Source organism: Capra hircus, chromosome 16, assembly GCF_001704415.2.
Source record: "Capra hircus breed San Clemente chromosome 16, ASM170441v1, whole genome shotgun sequence".
Lineage (NCBI taxonomy): Eukaryota > Metazoa > Chordata > Mammalia > Artiodactyla > Bovidae > Capra > Capra hircus.
The window spans coordinates 22,083,147-22,108,672 of NC_030823.1; the positions used below are offsets into that span (position 1 = coordinate 22,083,147).

The window sequence follows — 25,526 nt, forward strand, 5'->3', positions numbered from 1 at the left end:
TTTCACTCATATTAAAGTATTATGCGGGATGAAACAAAGAATCAATATCACTGGGCTGTGAATTCATATTTTCTGAAAAGCTTCCCAGGTAATTTTGACATGTAGTGGGTTGCTGCTGCTGCTGCTGCTGCTAAGTCGCTTCAGTTGTGTCTGACTCTGTGTGACCCCATAGATGGCAGCCCACCAGGCTCCCCGTCCCTGGGATTCTCCAGGCAAGAACACTGGAGTGGGTTAGAGGATGATTAATTTAAACCAACTGCTTAATCCAATAACAGAAAAATTATTTAAAAGCATGGGACAGAGACTTAAAATATAAAAATGTAGGCAGAATGTCCAAATAATTTTGATAGCATGTATTATAATCTCCCTTTGGAAGGAATAGGGTCAATTACCCAACTTTCCACAGTTAGGTTGCATTATGATGCTGTAAGATTAAAGTAATGCCCACAGTAGAAAATATATCATTTGCAAATAACTTGAGACAAAAAAAGCTGGTGAATAAGAGAAAGAGCTAAAAGTAAATAATTTATTATAAAGAAACATTTCTCCAAAATCTGTTTCTTCAACATATACAGTGACATTTTAATGTATTCAGGATGGGAGCAGGGAAACTTTTTACATTACACTGAAAGACAGGAATGAGATTCAGGTAACAACTGGTTTTACGCCCTAGAGAAATCTGGTTTACAAAATAGGAATGTTGATTCAACAATGGATCAGGACAGCAAATTGGAAATAAACTTTTCTTTCACTGCACCAAATACAAGGAAGAAAAGAAATGTGACACAGGGTGACTTTGCAAATTTTCCAGATGTCAAAATTGGTCTGGGTGATGGATTTATCAAGACATTTAAAAATCCTACTTCCTACTCCTCAGTAATCAAATGTAAACTGGTGATCAACAACGAAGTAAAAGTAGAGCTCAAATTCCATTCAATTAATTTTAAAATGTATTATTTTTGAGAACCAAGTCCTTCTCCTGGCTGAGTTGATGAGATTTCCCTTCAAGGAACAAGTGCATTTTTAACAGACTGGGGAACTCGACTTGCATAATAGTCATAATTCCTCAGTGTGGCTAGGACTCCGGCCGAGTTCATGTGCTTCACCTCCTTGTTATACTGAAGGGCATTTCCATGGATATCGGTTAACTTGCCTGTGGAAAAACATCAATACAATGTCAATGACTGATCAGATCATCAAAGCGTTTCTTGCTTCCCTATGTAATAATATACAATGAATGTTGGATAAAATAAGGAAGATGAGGAGGGACCGCAAAGGTTAAGTGTTAATTTCTGTTGCAGTTTAAGACTAACTAAAGGCTGTCATTATTTTTTCCTCCTTGATTAAAATGATTTAGTTTTTTTTTTTTTTTTTTTGCCTTACTGTGCAGCATGTGGGATCTTATTTCCCCAACCAGGGATTGAACCCATAGCCCTGCACTGGAAGCGCAGGATTTTAACCACAGGACCATCAGGGATGTCCAGTGGGAGTAGGGAAACTTTTTACCTTCCTCTGAAAGACAAGAATGAAATTCAGGTAACAACTGGTTCTGTACCCTACAGAAACCTGGTTTACGAAACAGGAATTTTTCAATTTATATTTCTTGGTATCAATTAACTTCTCTTTTTCTGGAGTGATTATTTTCTTGTTGATTCTATTGCATCACCCACAGTTCCTGCTTTCTAAAGTATTTCCTTCATTTTACCATTTATCAGTAACACTTCATTTGGTAAGAGTTGAAGTATGTTCATAAAATATAACTGTGCCATATTACAGTTTCATTTAACATTTTTGTTTGTTTTCTGTATTTTCTCCTGCCAGCCCCTCTCCCCCTTTAAAGTGTATTTTTAGCTGCACTGGGTCTTTGCTGCAGCTCACGGGCTTCTCCAGTTGGCAGGCATGGGCTCAGTAATTGCAGCGGGCAAGCTCAGGTGCAGGATGTGTGATCTGAGTTTTCCAACCAGGGACTGAACTTGCATTCCCTGTATTGGCAGTGCAGAGCCACTGGACCACCAGAGAAGCCCTAATGAGAATGAGAACGGATTGTGATGCATTTAACTTCCCTGTCATGTAATGTGCTAATGAGGCATTGATGCAATAATGTACCAGGAGAAATGACAGACTGAAAATCGAGCATTTAAGAGTCAATGTGATCACAGGAGTTCCCAGGCAATCCAGTGGTTAGGACCCTGTACTTTCACTGCTGTGAAAGTGAAAGTCGCTCATTTGTGTCCAACTCTTTGTGACCCCATGGACTGTATAGTCCATGGAATTCTCCAGGCCAGAATCCTGGAGTCAGTAGCCTTTCCTTTCTCTAGTAGATGTTCCTGACCCAGGGATCGAACCCAGATCTCCCTCATTGCAGGTGGATTCTTTACCAGCTGAGCCACAAGGGAAGCCTGTGGCCGGATTCAATTCCTGGCTGGGGAACTAACATCCCATGAGCCACACGTTGTGGTACCCCCTGCCACAATATAGATGTGATCTGATGTCTATCTGAATGTGAAAAATCATCTTGCTATGTATATATTTGTAGTATTTTTGGAGTCAGAAAAAAAATTCCAAGTCTATGATCTTCAGCACTAGCCCTGAGACATTTATCAATATTGGCTTAGAAGAAACTAACTGAGGTGAGGATAATCACAATAAATATTCTGCTTTTCAAGAGAAAAAAACCCCTAAAAGCATTAAAGCCATACATTAATAAGGATTTCATTAAGTTAACTACGTGCAGATCAAGGTCCAAAGGAGAAACTAACTAAAGAATGAGTTTGCTGGAAATCTACTTTCTTACCTATAAAATGCAGGGGTTAGACTGTATAATCTCTAACTTTCCTTCTATTATTTACATTTTAAGAGTCTAGGTAAAGTAATACTACTGAAATATTATGTCCCAGCATACTATGAAAACTGTATAAAACCTGTAATTCCCCCAAATAAAATGGACTAACCTCCGACAGCATGTAAAATGACTTCTGGAGCACAGGTGTCCCACTTCTTGCATCCAGGACTTGCAAATACATAAGCAGAGGCTTTGCCTTCAATCAGCTGAATTATCTGTAAGGTTAACAGAGTAATAACCCCTTGACTATGAAATGACTGAGGTACCAATAAAGAGAAACTGCTAGTTTTTTTTTTTTCTCAAGCATTTCGATTCCTCAATCAGACTCAACTTAGGTTAAAGCCTTCAGCAGGTATAAATGACACGCGTATTATGAAGAAACATACAGAGTACATGTGTAATTATACAGTGATCTGAGTGGGGGGGAAGTAGTCAAATAAGCTATAAGGAGGCTATCTGAAGCCTCTTCATATTCCAAGTTAGGATAATAAAGTTTTCCCTTTTTTATGTTGTTTTTCTTTTTATTGTGAAAACTGTATATATTTTGTTGTAGAAAAAGTAAAGTTTTTTAGTCTTGTAAAAATTTGACCATTACTATGTAAAGAAGACAGAAATATCAGCCAGCACAGTAATGTATAAGTTGTGATAAGTTCTAATAGATGTGTGATGCTGTCTAATCCAACAAGCAGTTTCATAAGTCTTTGTTTAGGAATCATGCGTGTGTGTATGCTCAGTCAAGTCTGACTCTTTTTCACTCCATGGACTGCAGCCCACTGGGCTCCTCTGAACATGAAATTTTCCAGGCAAGAATACTGGAGTGGGTTGCCATTTCTTTCTCCAGGGGATCTTCCCAACCCAAGAGTCAGACCTGCACTTCCTGCATCTCCTGAAGTGCAGGTGGATTCTTTACCACTGAGCCTCCTGGGAAGCCATGTTTTAGAATCATACTTGTTACTATTTCTGCTACCAAAGTGTGAATTTTGCATGTTACTAATACCTGTAATATTCATATAAAAATAAGGTTGCCAATAGAAACTGTGTGACTCTAAACATAAACTTGCCACTTGGCTTATGTTTTGGTTACACTGTGAAACAACTAGTACTATAAAATTCAGACTGCAAATACTGAGATGAAAAGACCAGCCCAGGAGAATGAGGAGAAAGAACCTCAGTGAACACAAGGTAACCTGCTATTCTTTTTAGGATTACTATATTCAAAAACACCTTCAAACCATTAAACCTTGCTGTAGACTTCTGAGTAAAAGCTTTCTCTTCCTTTGAGGAAATCTGTGTCAAGTCTTTATTATGTGCCAAGAACTCTGCCAGGAATACTTTCTGAGAGAAGAGGGGCTAGCTGTAACTTTTGTTAGATTTTCAAAGAAGTCCTTGACGCAAAAAAGTTAAGAACTGCCCAACAAAGTCTTTTCATAGAAGAAAAAGAGGTGGGAGGTTGTGCAGGATGGGGACTTTGTTCCAATGGGGAGTGGTACCCCTTGGGAATAAAAGAGGTAATGGGTTTTGTAGTTACAAAAGTAGGAGTAAAGAGAAATCATATTTCAGGGAATACCAAGAATATATATATATATATTTTTTCAAGAATATATTTTTACTTTGAGATGTTAAAATTTTTTTTTTCAAAATACTGTTACTTCCAATTTTCACCCTCTTATAAGCAAATGCTTTTGAAAAATCTAGAAATAGCTGATTATTGCTTCCAAAGGGTATGTGTGCTTAGTTGCTTACAAAGTCGCTCATGTCGTGACCAACTCTTTGCAACCCTGTGGACTGTAGTCCGCCAGGCTCCTCGGTCCATGGGGATTCTCCAGGCAAGAATACTGGAGGGGGTTGCCATGCCATCCTCCAGGGGATCTTTCCAACCCAGGGACTGAACCCAGGTCTCCCGCACTGCAGGCAGATTCTTTACCATTTGAGCCACCAGGGAAGCCCACTTCCAAAGGATAAGGGAGGAGAAATGAATTCCATTCAGTTCAATAAATATTTATCATCTGTTGCCCCTGACACACAAGTGGGAAAAACACATGCTTAGGGGCATTTGGCTGTCAGGATATAGAGGAATTTACATCCCATTCTCAACTGCTGTGAGGTGGAATCACCCAGGGATGTGGTGCAGGGGAGTGCCATGATAGGCTGTGTGTTCTCATCACTCTAGTGGCACTGTGAGGACATGGCCTTGAACGGGGAACCACTTTGGAAGCTGCTGTGAAGTCTGGATGCAGGACGATTGATAGGTTTCAACTAGGGCACTGGCAGTTGAGATGGACGAGACTTTAGAGGAGAATTAAAAAGATCTGAAAGTAGGATCAGATTGATACGATGTGAGGAAGGAAGGAGGATGACTTTCAGGTGTCTGGCTAGAAGAGTTAGGCAAATGGCGATGCCATTAAGCAGATAGGAAGCAGCGAGTGGAACACATCTGGGCGCTGGTAGAGAGAGGATGCGCTCCAACTGGGGATGCTGGATTTGAGACGCCTGAAGGATGTCATCATGATGATAACCAAGGGGCAATCAGATGAGAGGAGATCAGGGATGGAGATCAAACTGTGTTTCATTTCACCATGTTCTCAGGATGTGGGCCTAAATGAATGAAGGGGGGAGGCATCCAGGGAGGGGCAGGCAGGCCCATCCTTAGAGTCTGAAGAAGATCTAGGAAGTAATCCAAGAGGGTCCTTGAGAAAATAAGGACTGGCAACAGGCAGGGGGCTTTATGCAAATGACTTATATTATCACTGAACTCTCTTAGGTTAAAAAAAAAAATCAAATGTTACTGAAATGTGTCTTTAATGGCAAATAACGATCCTTCTTCTCTTCTCCCAAACTGATTTCACATTTTGTAAAAGCTCAGTTATTTCTTTCAGTGATTCAGTTGCATTTCAGAGGAGATGATGGACAGATCTGCATACCTTATTTCCTGCTCCCCCCACTCTCAGCACATCATCAGGGTTCATAGCTGTGATGCAGTCTGTAACCAACTGGCTGTTATGAGACCGGGTAGTTGTGATGATGTGTTTGCCGGCGGGTACTTCTTTCAGCTGAAACCCGAAGGCACCTAAACCCAAAACTCCCCAGATAGTTCTCCCCAGCACAGCATCTGGTCCTGCCTGTGTAAACAGATGAAACAACAGCAAAGCTTGTCATCACGCAGAGAAAAAGGTTCATTATAAATACAGCATTTAGTTATATCAGCAGCATGATTTAAAAAAAAAATGGTAATGTTATAAAGTACAAAACAGTATCATCGACAAAGAAATTTTCCTGAGAGGATCAACTGATTATTCTCATTGTTGTTTTGGTTAATAATTGGGAGTTCCCTCGTGGCTTAGTGGCTAGGATCTGGGTTTCATTGCAATGGTCCAGTTTCTATACCTGGTTGTGGAACTGAGATCCTGTAAGACATGCAGCACAGCCAAAATGATAATAATAATAACTGGACTTCAAAAGTATGGAAAGAAACTTCTGGTTATTGCCTGGAGTCTTCAGGAAAGGCAATATCACATACTGATTCCCGGTCCTCTTAGGATAATCCAACGGCCTCATTATTGTATTTGCAAAGGGCTGTTTTGCAAAAGGTACATAAATTCCCAGGAAATGAAATACCATGTATTGATTACTTTTGATTGTCCAAGGAACAACAGGGATCACATTACTACGGGAATAGGAAATGGTGATAACATATTTGGCTGCTATAGAGACAAAGTGACTGAAGAAGCTAATGCTGAAAAGTGGCCATGGATAATGGGGTCAGGGTTAAAAAATTTCACTGACAATTATGGTGGTAAAATGACAATGACAATGCAATCCCAGAATCTGTGTTTTCCTTTGCAGAGCTCAAAGAATTTTCAACCACATTACTATAACGATAGGCTTTGCATAGAAAAACATAACCTGTATTTCGAGGAAACTAAACCTGATGCCTAAAATGGTTAACACAAAGTCATCGAAATACCACTATAGCAATAGAGTAGATATACAGACATGTATTTTTACTGAATACTAAACATGTACCAGGCATGTTTAGTACTAAGAGCTTTACATGTATTATCTCATTTAATCCTCAGAACAGTCCCATGTAATAGGTATTATCATCCTTATTTTACAGATGAGGAGCGTGAGTTTTGGAATCTTTCAGTAACCTGACCAAGGACTCTATAGTATATAGTATAGCGAAGTTGCTCAGTCATGTCCAACTCTTTGCGACCCCATGGACTGTAGCCTACCAGGCTCCTCTGTCCATGGAATTTTCCAGGTGAGGATATTGGAGTGGGTTGCCGTTTCCTTCTCCAAGGACTCTAGGGAGATCATAATCAAACTGAGGCTCGTCTGTGTTCAAAGCCAATATCTGTCATCACTGAACTAGACAATCTACCTCCGTGCACTTGTCAAAATGCTTTCACACACATCATCTTGTTTACCCTAGAGCAGTATTCTGGGTGCTGTTACAGTGAAAGATGGTTGTGTTGCAGGGTTGGATTCCCTGGGAAGCGGGCTCTGAGTTAAGAAGGGTGTTTGTGAAGGAGTGCCCTTGGGATCCACACTGTGCAAAGGAGGGGAGGTGGTGTGAGTGGGCAGAGGGAGAAACTGAGCTATGATGCAGACCCGACCACAGCTTCAGCTGACCCCAGGTGGAGCTCTGGAGCCCGAACGGCTCCTCAGGGTTGTACCAAACTGGGGAGAACATATCACAAACTGGGATGAAATGCCAGGCCTTTACACCTGTCCAATCATCAGTCACCTGGAAAGGGACTGACTGCCTGGGGGAGGGGCGTGTCACTGGCGAGGTGGTTCTTAACAGGTGAGAAGGAGGCTGGCCTCCAAAGCGCTGAGAGCACTCTGCAAATGGGGAAACAGAGGAATCAAAGACCAGGCACTGGGGCTCAGTGCATGCTCGCCTGCTTCTCCTGTTTGCTCTCGCGTCTACACCGTAGGAGAGGCTGGACTTTTCAGCATACTGATGGGCTCCGGTGCTCATTACACTTCAGCTCAATTGCCAAGACCAACTTCATACTCTTAAGAAACCTATTCATGGAGACCTTCCTGGCAGTCCAGTGGTCAAGATCCATGCTTCCAATGCAGGGGGCATGGTTAGATCCCTGGTTGGGGAACTAAGATCCCACGTGTTGCGTGGCCAAAAAATTAAAAATATTAAAAAAATAAGTAAATAAAAACATTTTTTTAAAACCCCTACTTATTAATTCAGCTTTCCAATCATTCTGGAAAACAAAAGAAAGCATACTTAATAGGGGACATGAGTATTCTGGGCCCTAGAAAACTCACATGCCCTGTGTAAATGAACATGAAGGCAAAGAGGATGAGACCATGGACTCTTGGCGCCCTGGCAAGGTAAATGCAAACCCCACGAGGCAGCCGGCTAGCCTCCCTCTGAGCTCCTGATCTCTCAGCCTCTCTCACTGTCTCTCTCATTCAGAGTGCCCACACCAACTGCCTGGGTGTAATAAAGGCTAACACTTTCATCTTACTGATGAGATAAGTAACATGTATAATGGTTAAGGAGCTAGCTCTGATGTTCAGACAGACTGGGTTTCTTTGCACTATGCCATGCTCTTTTTTTTTTTTTTTTAATTTAATCCTGTTCAGAATTCTTCTTTTAAAAGTTTTTATCGAGGATAGCTGCTTTACAATGTTGTGTTAGTTTCTGCTATAGAGCAAAGTGAATCAGCTCTACATACACATATATGCCCTCTCTTTTGGATTTCCTTCCCATTTGCATCATCACGGAGCACCGAGTAGAGCTCCCTGTGCTGTACAGTAGGTTCTGCCATGCTCTTTCAATCTGAGTACTTCCCAGCTTCAGTATCTGTTAGAAGCAATAATACAGTCTGAATTGTGAGAAGTCCTTTATGTGACTAAGAGAGCGGTATAGCGTGTGGACTGTGGTTTAGATTCCAGATCTGCCAGTGACCAACCAGGGCAAGTTATTTGTCTCAGTGTCTTCATCTTTTGAATGGGGATGAAGGTGTCCTTAAAGAATGATGGTGCGTATCAGAACGAGATAATGCACGTAGATCCTTGAGTCTGGCAGTACACAGGAAGCTCTTGATAAATGATGAAGATTTTAAGTTGAACATTCAGCCTTGAAAACTACCAACAAAGCTGTGTGACTTTTCTCCTTGTTGCAACAAATTTTAAGGCATAAGCAAGAGAGAAGGACGAGACAAAGAGAAAGAGTATACAGAAGGAAAGGCGGTAAAGGGACGGTAACAAAGGAAAGAAGCAGAACAGGGGAAAATGAGCTGGGAAATGGCATAGACACTGGCTGCCTGGGGTATCACACACTGCCTACTTCTTTCTACCTACCAGTGGAGCCAAAAGCCTAGCTATTTTTCTCACCTTTGCGTCATTCCTGGGTTCCCTTAACTTCTGATTTTCATCGTTCTGTGGAAAGTGAATACAAGTATTCTAACTTCAGAAAGAAATGATGGAAATTTTTAGTAACTCCAAAGCACTTAAACCTTTTTTTTTGAAAAAAGGTGCCATGCATTGCAATATTATCTATGAATTAAATAACAGTATTAGCTTACCTTAAAGTTTACATGACACTCTTAAGAAGCACATGATTGTAACTAAAAAAGTTATAATCATATACACAGTAGGAAAAACCCAAAGTTATCTGAGAAGTAACTCAGATACTCAATTTAGAGATTCAGAAGTAATAGTCCCCATTCTGGTTACTTTTTTCTCTAAAGATCTACTAAATTGTTTTTCTCTGAAGATTTACTAATGTAAATCCCTTATTTCAACAATTTCCTTTAACATTTTGTGTGATCTAATGGTAATATTCCTGATTTGGAAGTACATTAGCCTCTTGTTCTACAGAAGACAATTTCTTGAGAGTACAGTAGAAAGTCAAAGCAGATTAGAGAGACAAAATAAGAGGAAACAGTGCAAGAGCACATCTATTTAACGCTGACCATAATTTAGGCATTATGTGCAATTACCTGCAAAACAACACGGCTAGCCTCTTTTCTTGGTTGAAATGGTTCATTTCTTCAATGTGCTTCAAGCACCACCTGTAAATCAGGTGCCTCAATGACCAAGCTAATCAAGAACCATATCAGTAATTCCCAAAATTTTGCTTATGATTTGAATCATAAGGCATATGTAAAAAAAAAAAACATATACAACACATACAGTGTGTCTGTGTATAGTCCCATAAATACATACACATTCCTGGTATCATCACCCCCCAGAGGTCTGACTCAGTACATCTGGGGTGTGACCTGGGAATCCTTACTCTGAAATGTTCCCCCTGACTGCAGGTGCAACCAAGCTAGAAACCACTAGATTCGATAGCATTAAGAATCTTAGAACACCATAATTATTTATCTGAAAAAATATTTTGGTATCATTTAAGAGTAATACCTGGTAGTTGTAATATGGCTGGTTAATAACTCCTGCTATGGCTTTTCCTTCATAAGCAATTCCAATAAGAACTGTTACATTGTCAAGAAGACCTAAAAAGAAGAAAACTCATATCAATTACATAACTCACGTCATGACTCAGCAGCAGCACATCAATGGCTCCCGAGTTATTTTCGCAATAAAGGTAAGGATTTTACAGTGATTCAACCAGAGATCAAATTGCCAACATCTGCTGGGTCATGGAAAAAGCAAGGAGTTCCTGAAAAATATCTATTTCTGCTTTATTGACTATGCCAAAGCCTTTGACTGTCTGGATCAGAATAAACTGTGGAAAATTCTGAAAGAGATGGGAATACCAGACCACCTGACCTGCCTCTTGAGAAATCTGTATGCAGGTCAGGAAGCAACAGTTAGAACTGGACATGGAACAACAGACTGGCTCCAAATAGGAAAAGGAGTACATCAAGGCTGTATATTGTCACCCTGCTTATTTAACTTATATGCAGAGTACATCATGAGAAACTCTGGACTGGAAGAAGCACAAGCTGGAATCAAGATTGCCGGGAGAAATATCAATAACCTCAGATATGCAGATGACACCACCCTTATGGCAGAAAGTGAAGAGGAGCTAAAAAGCCTCTTGATGAAAGTGAAAGTGGAGAGTGAAAAAGTTGGCTTAAAGCTTAACATTTGGAAAACTAAGATCATAGCATCTGGTCCCATCACTTCATGGCAAATAGATGGGGAAACAGTGGAAACAGTGTCAGACTGAATTTTTTGGGGCTCCAAAATCACTGCAGATGGTGAGTGCAGCCATGAAATTAAAAGACGCTTACTCCTTGGAAGGAAAGTTATGACCAATCTAGACAGTATATTCAAAAGCAGAGATACTACTTTGCTGACTAAGGTCCGTCTAGTCAAGGCTATGGTTTTTCCAGTGGTCATGTATGGATGTGAGAGTTGGACTGTGAAGAAAGCTGAGTGCCAAAGAATTAATGCTATTGAACTGTGGTGTTGGAGAAGACATATGAGAGTCCATTGGACTGCAAGGAGATCCAACCAGTCCATTCTAAAGGAGATCAGTCCTGGGTATTCTTTGGAAGGACTGATGCTAAACCTGAAACTCCAATACTTTGGCAACCTCATGCGAACAGTTGACTCATTGGAAGAGACTCTGATGCTGGGAGGGATTGGGGGCAGGAAGAGAAGGGGACGGCAGAGGATGAGATGGCTGGATGGCATCACCGACTCAATGGACATGAGTTTGGGTGAACTCCTGGAGCTGGTGATGGACAGGGAGACCTGGCGTGCGGCAATTCATTGGGTCACAAAGAGTCAGACATGACTGAGCAACTGAACTGAACTGAAGTGACTGATCCTTGATTACAGAGAAGGCAATGGCAACCCACTCCAGTACTCTTGCCTGGAGAATCCCAGAGACGGTGGAACCCGGTGGGCTGCTGTCAATGGGGTCGCACAGAGTCGGACACGACTGAAGCGACAGCAGCAGCAGCATCCTTGATTAAACCTACTTCTGCCAAAATACACAAATTATAAGAGAGTGCTGACCAGGGACAGGAGTAGGAACTATGGCCACTTAATTGAATTGATTGATACATGCGGTCTCATTAGTAATAACCTGTAAACCAATTAAGTAAATCAGCCATAACTCCACTTCCTCTGTGTCCCTCTCTATCACCATCTGACTCACTTCTGCCTACTAGATCACTCTTGATTCCAGGATTCCCATCTAGATTTGTATTTCAAGCCTCTAAATTAAGATGTCTCACAGTGGGGACGATGAACTAACAAGCAGCATCAGAATGAAAGTGAAACAAAGTGCTAGTCACTCAATTGTGTCCAACTCTGTGACCCCATGGACTGTTTCCCTCCAGGCTCTTCTGTCCATGGGATTCTCCAGGCAAGAATACTGGAGTGGGTTGCCATTCCCTTCTCCAGAGGATCTTCCTGACTCAGGGATCAAACCCAGGTCTCCCGCATTGCAGCCAGATTCTTTACCATCTGAGCCACCAGGGAAGACGGCATTAGAATGAACTGGCTCCATTTTTTCAATACAGATTCTCAGGCTCCTCTGCAGAGCTAGTGAATCAAACTTTCTGGACGTGGGGGCTGAGATCTGAACCAGTTGTTTAGCTGCTCTTATACTCACTGAAACTGTCTAGAGCTCTCCTATTTCTCAATGGATTATAGAGACGTTTTCTGGACAAATACACATACACACTATGGAATTCACTTGTAGATGTGTCTCGTCCAAGGACAGAGGAAGTTTTTTCTAGGGATTATGAGACATTTTCTTTCTTTAAGCCATGAAGCTGAGAACCAATACAAGAAAACCTACGCTAATCTTTCTTTCAAAAATAAGAGTCTAAGCTTATGCTGTGCTCCTAAAATCTACCACTCTGGCTCCGAGCCTGGTCCATTTCCCTTCAATGTTGCCAACTTTAATTCGCTGCTTTCTAAGTCTGCTCATCTTAGATCATTTCAGGAGGGAGAAATATTGCACTATGTTTCAAAACCCATCTTTAGAGGTGATGCTGTGAAGTGAGACAGCAGTTCTCAGAGGACGGGAGTGAGGCACGGGCACCATGGGATGCTGGCAGAGCAAGGCAGTGCAGCAAAGCTCTTGTTTTTCTACGTAATAAAGTTGGGGGTTCAGTACAGTCTCTTTGGTTACACTGGCTTAATGTCAGTTATCCTTGTGTATGGGACCTCTGGGTGGGACTGGTGGAGTACTGGGGGGATTGGTATTTGAACTGGACGTCATATACTAGTCCTATTGCTGCCAATACAGATATAAACGACAAATACAAAAGAGATACTAACCTTCGGTATATTCCTTGGTACCATCCAGAGGATCAACCCAGACCACAAGCTGAAAAAGAGGACGTGTCCAAATTAAGCATATAAAATTTTAAAAAGTGGAAATAGCCTGATTGTCCAGTGGTTAGGACTCCTCACTTCCAATGCCATGGGTCCAGGTTTGATTGCTGGTTGGGGAACTAAGATCCTGCTAGCCTCACAGGACAGCCAACAAAACCCAGAAATTAAAAAAAAAAAAAAAGGATTTAAATAGATAAACTAAAAACTATCTTTTTCATTTCCGAAATTATGTGAGACTTAAGCCAATGTCATCAGTTTTGTAATAATCAAAGAAAAATAGTAAAAAAAAGTATTTTGTAATCAAAGATACACAACACTATAAATCAACTGTACTTCAACAAAATTTTTTACAATATATAAATGCTGAACTGGTAAAAATTTACTGTCACCTAAACAACTACAACACATTGCCATGAACATCCTGAGCTCCAGACTGTGATGCAAGGAAAACTTTAAAGTGGTACCAAAAATGTGTTGTGTGGATACTACTCATTTTTATATATAAATGCTGATTTAGAAAAAATAATGACAGTTTGACTATCTTAAGGACACAGTGTATATACGGCCAAGAAAAATGAATCGTTTATAAGACTGAAATAGAATAGATAAGAAATCCTCTCTTCTTAGGACTTTTAATGATTCAGGATACACAGTCATGAACCACTAGAATTACAACACTTAATGTGAATTTATGAGGGCATATTTCTGATGGAAGACATCATGTCTTTTCTTTCTATACTCCATATCACAGAACAAAGCACCTTACTCATAGTATGTGCTCAACGAATGTGTGTTAAATAAACTAAAATGCGAACATTAAAGAAGTATGATAGCTATCTGAAGTCACAGATTTAATTTAAGCAACTATAAAAAGCAAGGGGGGTAATTTTTATGGCCTTCCAAAAATATAAGGCAGTGATCCATTTCATCACTTTCCAATTCCAATTACCCACGAAAAGTTTTACTATCAAATCTACTAAATAACAAATTAGATTTTCTCTCTAAATGTATTATCATTATCATCATTATTATTATTGGCCATACCATGCAGCTTGTGGTATCTTAGTTCCCCGACTAGGGATTGAACCTGGGCCCCAGCAATGAAAGCACAGAGCCCCTAACCACTGGATCACCGGGGAATTCCCCCAAATGTATTTTTAGTAACAGTTTTAGAGTGAAGAGGAAATCAACAGAATAAGGAAATGAACTTGAAATTAACAGGTGAGACATCCCATATGGTTGCCAGACATTTCTATGCTGGCTCTAAAAGATTCCAGGTTCCTGGTTGCCCCGTTTTTTATAACTACCGACTTTTTATTATGATGGCAGATTTTATTTCCTTTACTACAACAAAAACAGAAGATTAATAGAGAGGTAAGTAATAGTATGGGTCATACATCTTCCTCCTTGATACCACTGTACTGTGATGGGCACGGCTGCTTCAGTATCTCCTCCCACTGACCATCTTCAATCAGCTCTTGATCCACGTCTTCAGGGGGCAGATCCTAAAGCAGGGAATACTGGTGATGACCGAAGCTATTTCCTGTTTACAGAATACCCTCTGTCTCAGTAACAAGTAACACAGCATCATAGGTTTCGCTAGTTCTGTTTACCATTTCTATTTGGAGCTTTTAAAGCTAACGGAATAAAACTGCAAAAACAAATCACGTATGGCTCATCAAAGTTGATTACAAAGGGTCCTAACTTCATTATCCTGAACAAGGATTAAAAACAAAAGAATGTTCAAGTATTATACACTTATCTACACAAGTGGCTCTGATATCAGCTATGTCTTACTCTCAAATATATGAGATGTCAGTTCCTTCACCTTCACAGTGTTAGTCTTTGAATAAATAGGCAAGTAAGTGTTAATTGAAAAAAAAAAAAACGCCAAAAAAACAGGAACAAAACTCATTTTATTTCAAAGTTGGATAATTCTGCTCATCTTATACTTTGTATGCTGAATGTCACAAGTGTAACCACATTGTCTATGGTCAAGAACTGAGACATCTGGTCTAGAAATAGACCAAAATATTAAAAGCAGACATTTCCTGAAAGTCCAAGGAACATCACAGTTATTTTTATGTTAAAACACAAAAATATAATGCTTGCAATCATAAAAGTAGTGTATAAAAAGTGACAATTACAAATCCATATGGTGAACAGGGATTAAAAAAAAAAACCATGGTATCCCTGACAAGTCTCACCTCTTCCCCTATAATTGTTAGTTTGGGGAACTTCCGTGCCAGTGAAGAACATATGCTCACTTGAACTAATCGGTCAGCCTTGGTCTGCAGGTCTGTTGCACAGGTCTGCAACAAAGAAAGTACATTTTAGCAGAACTAATAAAGTTGTTCTTTGATGTCTCATGTGACTATCTATATCCATTTAAATTACAGTCTGTTTTAAGACTGATGGAGCTTAACATCATATGAGTCAGCTAGTTTCTTGGCTTGGTTTTCCTCATGGGACCTCTAGTGGCTAAAGTTTGGAAACGAACTTTTAAATTATTTAGAACATTTTCTGCCCCAGCTCACAAATTTCTTTTATCAGATCTTTACATTAATCTTTGGCTCAAGCAGGTTGACAGGAAATTTATACATTTTTCAAGGCAGTTAACAGTATTCTGATATGGATTCTTCTATAAATTTCACTCACTAATCCTAATTCTAATAATTCAAGAGGTCCTCAGAATGATTATTTATTTCAAAATTCTTATTTAAAACTATAAAAAATATGAAAGTGAACAGCAGTAATATTTACTACCTAACTCACCTATGGCATTCAACTCAATCCACATGTCGTAAAACCACACTTGTGAAACACAGTGACCGCTTTGTCATCTTGTTTTCAACCAGTTAGGATATGTCGCAATTTATACATGTCTGTTTAGGTGGATTTACATATTGAGAGTTGGACTGTGAAGAAAGCTAAGCGCCAAAGAATTGATGCTTTTGAACTGTGGTGTTGGAGAAGACTCTTGAGAGCCCCTTGGACTTCAAGGAGATCCAACCAGTCCATTCTGAAGGAGATCAGCCCTGGATTTCTTTGGAAGGAATGATGCTAAAGCTGAAACTCCAGTACTTTGGCCACCTCATGTGAAGAGTTGACTCATTGGAAAAGACCCTGATGCTGGGAGGGGTTGGGGGCAGGAGGAGAAGGGGACGACAGAGGATGAGATGGCTGGATGGCATCACGGACTCGATGGACGTGAGTCTGAGTGAACTCCGGGAGTTGGTGATGGACAGGGAGGCCTGGCGTGCTGCGATTCATGGGGTCACAAAGAGTTGGACACGACTGAGCGACTAAACTGAACTGAACAGATTATCTTCAACAGGAAGAACTTTGGTAATACTTTGTAATGAGATAAGGAATGATTGTGAAAATCAAATTTTTTTCTGCAACACTGAAGTTTGCTGCTTATCTCAATGCAAAGAACAATTGTGCTAGAATGCAGTGCTGCAAAGGCAGAGAACTTTGTTCTATTTCCTAAAGTACAGTGCCTGGCACATAGTAGGTGCTCTGAAAATAACTGTGGAATGAAACTACTATAAAGGTTTGTTGAAATTGAAGATTACTCACTTAGCAGTCAAGTTTAAGGACCACTGCTTCAGAGGGAAAGAAGCAATGACAGTCATTCAACTCTATGAGGAAAGCTATCCCAAACACTAGCTAGGTAAGACATTTCCTGCTCTTTCTACTGACACAGTGCCAGACCTCACCTTTCTGGATATTTTGTGTGACAAATCTGATTTTGTCCTGTCTCTTTTAAAATGAGGTGTAGACAAGTGGATATAAAGTACCAAGAGTATCTGACCAGTAGAGAGGACAGTGAAGTTATTATTGTTTTTCTTTTCTTTTTTTAAAAAAATATGTATTTATTTATTTAGCTGTGCCAGGTCTTAGCCGCAGCATGCAGGATTGTTGATCTTTGTTGCAGCACGTAAATCCTTTTAGCTATGGCAAGCTAACCCTTAGCTGTAGTAGGCAGGATCTTTGATCTTTGTTGCAGCATGTAAATCCTTTTAGCTATGGCAAGCTAACCCTCAGCTGTAGCATATGGGATCTAGTTCCTCAACCAAGGATCAAACCTGTGTCCCCTGCATTGGAAGTGCAGAGTCCTGGCTGCTGTATCACCAAGGAAGTCCCTATTATCTCTTTTTCTAACTTGAACACTGTATTTCTATTACTCTTTAGCTATACACTACAAAGTGGCCCATCTAATATAATCACAACAGAAAATCAATTTAAACAAAGTAAGTGATGCTAAGGGGAAAATATGCAAAGATATGATCCAAAATATTGGCAGTGGTGGCCTGATAGATGATTTTGTACTTTTTGCTAATTTTTTCCACTTCCTATGTTTCATAATAGAGAAAATGATAAGAAAGAAAAGATAGCAAGATCAGAAGCCTTCTAAAGTAGCTGTGTTACACTGTTAATCTGTCACTAAGCATGTATGTGATCAACTAAAACCTCTTTTTCAAACAAATTTGAATCAGACTCACTCCTAAGTACTTGAACACAGAATATGGGACTCTATAATTATTCCTATTGTAATATCTTGTTGAATTTGGCCCATCTTTCTCAGAGTTGGCAACTATTTTGAATACTTATTCTGTGATCCAATACATTAACTAGCCCTCCCAGCTTCATTTTTATTGACAAATTTGATCAGCATCCTTTTTCTCAGCCTCCTCTTCAACAACACTTTGGGAAATATGCATTCAATAAAGTTTTTATACTGTATTTAAGTTAATGGCTAAAGAGAGACAGTCAAGAGCAGAATCCTCTGATCTGTCACCAATGACCCTTTTCCAGGGTGAAACTGAATAACGAAAAAAACTGGGGGGTAACATTGACAATGTTCAGAGTTTATGAGTACATCAACCAAGGTTCAGGATAAGGGATGGAAGATGTCATTTATATATTATAAAAAACGAGTACTTTCTGAAAATGGAAAATGAGGTACTATAATATTTTTTTAAAAGGCTGGTTCAAAATCAATTTTGACTTCAAGATCAAAATACCCTATATATCTCTTTCCTATACTATTAAGGCCATGAATCTATCAAAAAAAGAAATGAGATTTATTTTACTTGTTCTTGTGATTTTTAGTCTTAATTTTTAAAAGAAGTTATGCTAAAAATCTTATAATTAGTTCAAAGGAACTTATTTCCAAGTTTTTTTTTTTACTTGTATATAAGGTCCTTATTTTTTTATATAAGTAGCCTTAAGTAGATGCCTGACTTATCATAAAGTAGTGTTTTAACTACATCTCTATTTCAAACCATCAAAATGTTTATAATATCCTAAAAATTTCCCACTTTTGTAAAACTACAATATAATCTTTCTTAAAGATTATGATGAGAAGTCAAATTTGTAATGTGAAATAACAAATCCTGTGGAAGAAATTATGTTTTAAACTAAAACACATTCAGGGTGAGACTTCTTTTAAGAATCAACTACCATTCTAAACTATCTTTCCGATAATTTACTCAAGTTTTTAGTTATCATACTGGAAAGAAAAACTTTGCTTTAGGTGTCTTCTCCATGAAGAAAAAAAAGAAAACATTAAAAGCTTTGAATATAAGGGATATTTATTTAAATACCAGACTTGACCAAATATGTCAAGTTCACTAAGGACAGCACGACTCTATCTGAAGTAGATTATTTCAGGATATGAAGCTTGGTCCCAGTGCTCTGGAGCTGGACAGTGGTCAGAAGACCCAGTCATACAAATGAAAGCTTTGGATGTAGGAAGTCTGGAGTCCTTTTCAGAGCAGAAATGGAACCCATTTGAACTAAGGGTCTCGCGGTCTCCATAAGGAAGCCACTGACTACTTCAACTATTGAGTGTGTCTAGATTAGTACATCCTTTTACCTAAACCTCAAGGAACAATAATGGAGGTGGTATGAAATGAGATGAGACTTTCAGTACCTTCTCAATGATACCCAGGTCTCCTTCGGCGATAACACGCCTGACTATCGTTCCTGCCTTTTGAGCAATAGAATATGCCGAAGCCACCAACCGCATCAACACAGCGGGACTGGATGCCATGATGGGCCCTAAAGGGAAATCAGGAGAAATGTTCTGTTACTTTCAAAACCAGCTGCTGGTTTCATTTACCTGAATTCAGTTCAACACATAGATATTGAGCTCTTCCTTGGGACTGCTTCAATTAACTGTGTGGATTCTCTAATAAACATCTACTGAAAAAGACTTGGGAAAAGGCTCCATTTCAGCATCAGCTCGCCCAATAAATTCAGCAGTATTCTTTTTCTCAGCAGGTGGGACACTTTGAGGCATAGAGGTAACTGGTTTAGGTCTATGAGCATGTGAAATGTTTGATGTATGATGTGTGTAATGTGCAAATGCTGTGCATTAAAAGGTGGTTCAGGGGCTAAAAATATACCATGTGCCCTAATGAGAGCTAATATTTTGTTGGGCTGCAGGTGAGATGCTATAACCTAATGTCTATAAAACAGGTAATGCCAAGAGAGGGATGAATAGCATAAGAGATGTGTGTATACGTGGGAAGAGTGTATGTGTGTGTGTGTGTTTAGTCGTATCCAACTCTGCGACCCCCAGGACTGTTGCCCGTCAGGCTTCTCTGTCATGAAATTTTCCATGCAAGAATACTGGGGTGGGTTGCCATTTCCTACCAGGAATCTTCTCGACCCAGGAATAGAACTCAAGTCTCTGGTATCTCCTGCAATGACAGGCGGATTCTTTACCACTGTGTCACCTAGGAAGCCCTTATGGGGGACGTATTAATAGTTTAAAAGGGGAGGGGTTGCATGTAATTACATTTAGTTTCTGAAACCCAATGAATATTCCTTTAGACATTAAATAAAATTTCACCCGCTAGTTATTTAACCAGGGGCTTCCCTGGTGACTAGAATGGTAAAGAATCTGCCTGCAGTGCAGGAGACCTGGGTTCAATCCCTGGGTAGGGAAAATCCTCTGGAGAAGGGAATGGCAAGCCACTCCAGTATCCTTGCCTGGAAAATTCCATGGACAGAGGAACTTCATGGGCTACAGTCCATGGGATCGAAAAGAGTCAGACACGACTGAGCAACTAACACTTCAGCAGCAGACAAATAGAACAGATAGCATAGTCATAGGAGTGAAGACCAATCATTCGGGAAAGTGAGGAGTCTCATGTAGCCCCTGGCCCAACAAAAAGTATGGAAAAACATTCTTTAGGATCAAGTATGGGACTTCTCTTGTAGCTCAGGCAGAGTCTGCCTGCCTGCAATTCAGGAGATCAGGGTTCGATCCCTGGGTTGGGAAGATCCTCTGGAGAAGGAAATGGCAACCCATTTCAGTATTCTTGCCTGGAGAATCCCATGGACAGAGGAGCCTGGCGGGCTATGGTCCATGGGGTGACAAGAGTCGGACACAACTTAGCGACTAAACCACCACCACCAGGATCAAACATATTCCTCTTTGAAAATACAGATTCAAATCTTGCAATCTCACTGACTTTTAAAAATTAAAGCATAGTTGACTGACAAAGTTGTATTAATTTCTGCTGTAGAGCAAAGTGATTCGGTTATACATATACATTCTTCTGTACATTCTTATTGATGATTTTGATGCTGATGCTGAAATACACTACTCACGTCCCCTCTGAGGCTGAATCGCTTACTTCCCCATTTGCTGAAAGGGCCATCCACAGATGGCCTTTAGCTGCCACTTTTCTTTGGGAATTTATCTGAGAAGGGTCATTTCACCCAAAACAGGTCAACAGGCAGACATAAAGGCCACTGCTCACTCCCACTGGGCTGCTGCCCCAATTCCAATGGGCCATCCTAGCTTCCAAATGCCCACTGGGTGAGCTGAGCCTTAGCTGGGGCTGCACCATGGCCCAACTTCCCACCCCCACTGCCCGCTGGCTCATTCCTAGTTCCTTCACACTTCCCATGAGGAATCCTGAGAACACTCCCTTATGACCCTCTGTGCTCAGTCCTTGAACTTTGTCTTGTATTTTGGGCCTAGGGGGAACCAATCTGGGACAAAAACTCTCTCACTTCTGACCAAATCAAGTCACCATGATTTCAATGCAATAAGGGAACACAACACGGAAAGAAAGGACATTATTAACCTTAATTCAGCAATAGCCATCATTTTCCCACCAATTTCTGACTGCATATTTAATCTGATGCACTTTTTAACCTCTTGACACCTTTTTTTCTACCATTCACATTCTGTTCACGGGGGTTATGAACATAATTGAGACAATAAACATGTGAAATAGCTGAAACCCCTCAGAAGGAAGACAACTGAAACTGATGTAATGAATATCATACTGGGACCAGTATGGAACTAAGATAAAAATAAAATGGGTTTCTATGTATGTGAACACATAGAAATTGTCTGGAACTAAGATAAAAACAAAATGGGTTCTATGTATCTGAATCCTGTTTATCTTATTACATTATAATCAGGTTAGATTCGTTTTCTTGGCATACTGAGCACTAATGTGGAAAACTCTTTACAATGATTACTATTAATACTTCAGCAATAACTCAGAAAACAGGAGAAGGATTTAGCAAACACTTTGTTGACCTATCTCTACTCCCTTATATCCATGATCAGCCATGGAACTGATTTTTTTCTGTGCTGGAAAAAGTAGTCTTCAGGTAGCTGATCTCTACTCCCCAGGTGTCTTAACCACTGAGGATATTTTAATGTGCTCGTGAGCTCTTTCAGTCCCCATGTTTTATACAATGCCATCTGTGAAAGGCAGATCATTTTCTCACACTGCATAGTGTTCTAACTTTTCACAGATATCATTTACCTTTGAACCAGTTCAGTAACCGTCCCAGCCTTGGCAAGCTTTATATATGACTAAAACCACTTCCTTTTCTGCTTGCCAAGGCCACAGTATTTTCTTTCTAAAGAACAGCTTTAGGCTTTGTCTTCTTACTACATTCTTCAGAAAATGAATGTGTACCATACTTATGAATCACCCTTTAAAACAAATACCAGTTTTATAAGAATGCAAAAAATCAGGTTTGATGTAAAGCACGATGATTTATAAAGAGATCTTGCAAATCACTTTTAGTTAGCAAAGGAGAGAATATTTCTATTATTTTCTCTGAAGTACTTCTTTTGATCCATACTGAACTACTGATAAGATACTAGGCTATCCCCAAGCCCTAGTAATTTTCTTAAGTATTTTTTAAATAAATGAACAGAGTTTTGGCTCTTTGTGTAAAGAAAATATAGCTAGTCATATTATTGCAAAGCCTGTAAAAGACCTTCCTATTATAGACAGGATAAGTCCCCTCCCACACCCAAAATGAGAATTACCTGTTGATGGCAAAGGTGAAGGCAAATCAAGGCTAAAAAGCTCCTTCTGCAAGTTTGTCACTTCCTTATAGCAGTTCAGATTACATCCACTGTACCTCCTTCTCTGTCAATTTTACACCTTCTGGGTCCTAAAACACTATCTTTTGTGAGCATGTCTCTCTGAAAGCTCACTCAAAAACAGTACAGGGATTAGAGACTCTGATACTGGGAAAGACTGAGAGCAGGAGGAGAAGGGGGCGACAGAGGATGAGATGGCTGGATGGCATCACTGACGCAACAGACGTGAGTCTGAACAAACTCCAGGAGTTGGTGATGGACAGGGAAGCCTGGCATGCTTCGGTCCATGGGGTCACAAAGAGTCAGACATGACTGAGTGACTGAACCACACAACAGGGGTTAAAGACACAGGCACTGGAGACTACCTCCTGTGTTCAATTCCGGGCTCTGGCACACATTAGCTTTGTGACCTTGGGAAAGCCACTTAAAATTCTCTGTGCCTCAAGCGGTAATATGGAGCTAACAATAATATCGTAACATAGAGTCGTTATAAATGTTAAATCAGTCCTGGCACAAAGTAAACACTAAGTAATGCTGGCTAACCATTATTATGATGATTGTTCTCATTACTGACTATCCTGCAGGGACATTCAGTTCAGGGACATTAGGACAGCGTTAAGGGCAAAAAATCCCTATAGCTTCTGCAACGTTATTTTGACTGAGGATATAAAGTGATAACCAGTATGACCGTGAATCACACACAGTTCAGGGTCTTTTTCACAACATTCTGGGCTTAGAGCAGGAAAAAAAACTGTATGACATTTAAGGCAGTCAACCTAACATCCTATCACTTAAGAAATCTTTATAATTGCTAACAGGGCTCGTTCAGAAGGACAGAAATAACAGAAATCAAATGATCCATTTCTTCCCACAGCCTGGGAGTGGCTTCTTGAACTCAATATAAATGTCGTGAACATATGGAGATTAGGAACTTAAAATACATGATGAATTCCCTATCAAAATACTAAGATTATTTCTCTTTTGGAACCTGACTGTAACAGAGCAAATTCTAAAAAAAAAGGCAAAGCAAAAAAAAAAAAAACAAAAAACAATGGGCAGAGACACTCTCCTCACCAGTTATCAAAATAGGATATGATATAAAATTATAGTAATTAAAAGCATAGCCCTGGACAGAATTTGAGACAAATTAATGACATCAAATTCCAGAGTTAGATCCAAATCCACTAAAGGTTGTAATTTAAATCATGGAGGAAAGTAAATTGTGCAAAACATTGTTAATTGCTAATTTTCTAAAAAAAAAAGTTGGAATCTTTTTGCACTCTTTATAGCAATGTAAATTCCAGACCAAAGCATGATTTTAAGACTAAACAATGAAAACATAAAAGCATAAGAATAAAACATGGGTGAAATGTTTTATAAATTTGGAAAATGACTTTTAAACATGACTAAAACCAAGAATCCATTATATAATAAATTGATATATCTGCCTGCATAAAAATTAAAACGTTTATATAACCAAAATACAGTAAGCAAACGGATGAATGACAGAGAAAAAATTTTGTATTACGTACTAGACAAATGAGCTAATTTTTGTTAAAGGACTTACATATGTCAATATGCAAAAGATGAATAATCCAATAAAACTGGGTAAATGACACCAACAATAGGCAAGTCTTAGAAAAATAAAAGTAAAAGCCATTAAATCATGACATGTTCAAGTGTTAGTCACTCAGTCATGTTCAACTCTTTGTGACCCCATGGGCTGTAACCCCCCAGTCTCCTCTATCCACAGGATTTCCAGGCAAGAATACTGAAGTGGGTTGCCATTTCTTTCTCCAGGGGATCTTCCCCACTCAGGGATCAAACCCAAGTCTCTTGCACTGCAGGCAGATTCTTTACCATCTGAGCCACCAGGGAACCCTCAACTTCACTAATTATGAAAGAAAGGCAATCTAAACCAATGAGAAATGATTGTTCATTTGTAAGACAGGCATAGGTAAGAAAATTCGGCCAATGTTGGCTCTAGAGTGAGGGAAAATCCTCCTGATCATTATTACCAAGGATATAAAGTGGCAAAACCTCTTCTTTGAAAATCTTATGAGCAGTAAAATGTACACACCTTTTAAACTAACAACTACATTTTCAGGAGATCCAAACATATCAAGCAAGTGAACTAACCAGAAAAGACAGTAGGAAAAACGTCTGCTAATTTTACGAAATTTAATTTTAGGCGTAAGGCAGTCTCTACGTTTGAGTGTACTAAACTCCATCCAGGTTTGCCTTGTTATTTCAACAATATAGAGCCATAAAAAGACCCAGGGGCATGAAAATAATAGCATGGATAAACAATCAAAATACTGACCCTCAAGAATCTCGGTCCAAAGTTGAAGTATCTGCAGAGGCACCCTGACTGACGTAATTTTTACTAGTATTATTACTATTTTTTTACATAACCCCCTTGAAACTCTTCGTATCTGTGCAGAGGGATGGAGTTAAGGGGACGAGTAAACTACTCAGATCTGCCTAAGGCCCTTGCGCTGACCCAAAGGGGAGAAAATTACTTACGGTGACAAGACTGGGACCAAGTCAGACGAAACACCCGTCAGGGGTAACCAGAAGAGCGATACCAGGCACCAGGTCCCGCGCAGCGTTCACCCTCCTGGGCTAGGTCAACAGCAGATGCGGAGCAACCCTACCCCGGCTACTGAGCATGCGGCTAATTCCGCGCAGGCTCAGAACAGCTGCTTGCCCGTCGCCGGCTCTGACTCCCCACTTGCTCGGACTCTGCACTCCACTTTCCGGGTTTTCTTCAAGCTCTACGTAGGTGCCAGTCTCCTGAAGTCAAAACGAAAGGTGTATTAACTATTCAGGAATCATTCTGGCTTTAGGTGTCCTCCAATCCACTTTGTGTGCACAGTTCATCCTTAACATATTCGTCGGATTATTGATACCGCCCTGCGGCGGTGGGCCAGCTGCTTAACCTTCAAACCTTGGGCGTCCTGGACACCCCACCTTTGCTCTCCTAAAGAAAATTTTATGCAGAAG

The 25,526-nt window shown here is 39.9% G+C and overlaps 1 protein-coding gene across 4 annotated transcripts; it reads right to left on the minus strand.

The window, feature by feature from the left end:
- On the minus strand, positions 513-25,227 carry BPNT1 (3'(2'), 5'-bisphosphate nucleotidase 1). Of its 4 annotated transcripts, none has more exons than XM_018060166.1 (10): positions 25,047-25,227; positions 19,083-19,210; positions 15,409-15,453; positions 14,539-14,646; positions 13,085-13,133; positions 10,241-10,332; positions 9,209-9,253; positions 5,764-5,961; positions 2,952-3,057; positions 513-1,153 (listed from the first exon to the last, which is right to left on the minus strand). In XM_018060166.1, exons 2-10 carry the CDS (start codon positions 19,200-19,202, stop codon positions 1,005-1,007), a joined length of 912 nt encoding a protein of 303 aa, XP_017915655.1. In that variant the 5' UTR covers positions 19,203-19,210; positions 25,047-25,227; the 3' UTR covers positions 513-1,004. The 4 variants fall into 4 exon arrangements, with proteins under 4 accessions (XP_017915655.1, XP_017915653.1, XP_017915656.1 ...); XM_018060164.1 differs by having other exon boundaries at positions 15,349-15,453; positions 25,047-25,223; XM_018060167.1 differs by lacking the exon at positions 9,209-9,253 and having other exon boundaries at positions 25,047-25,221.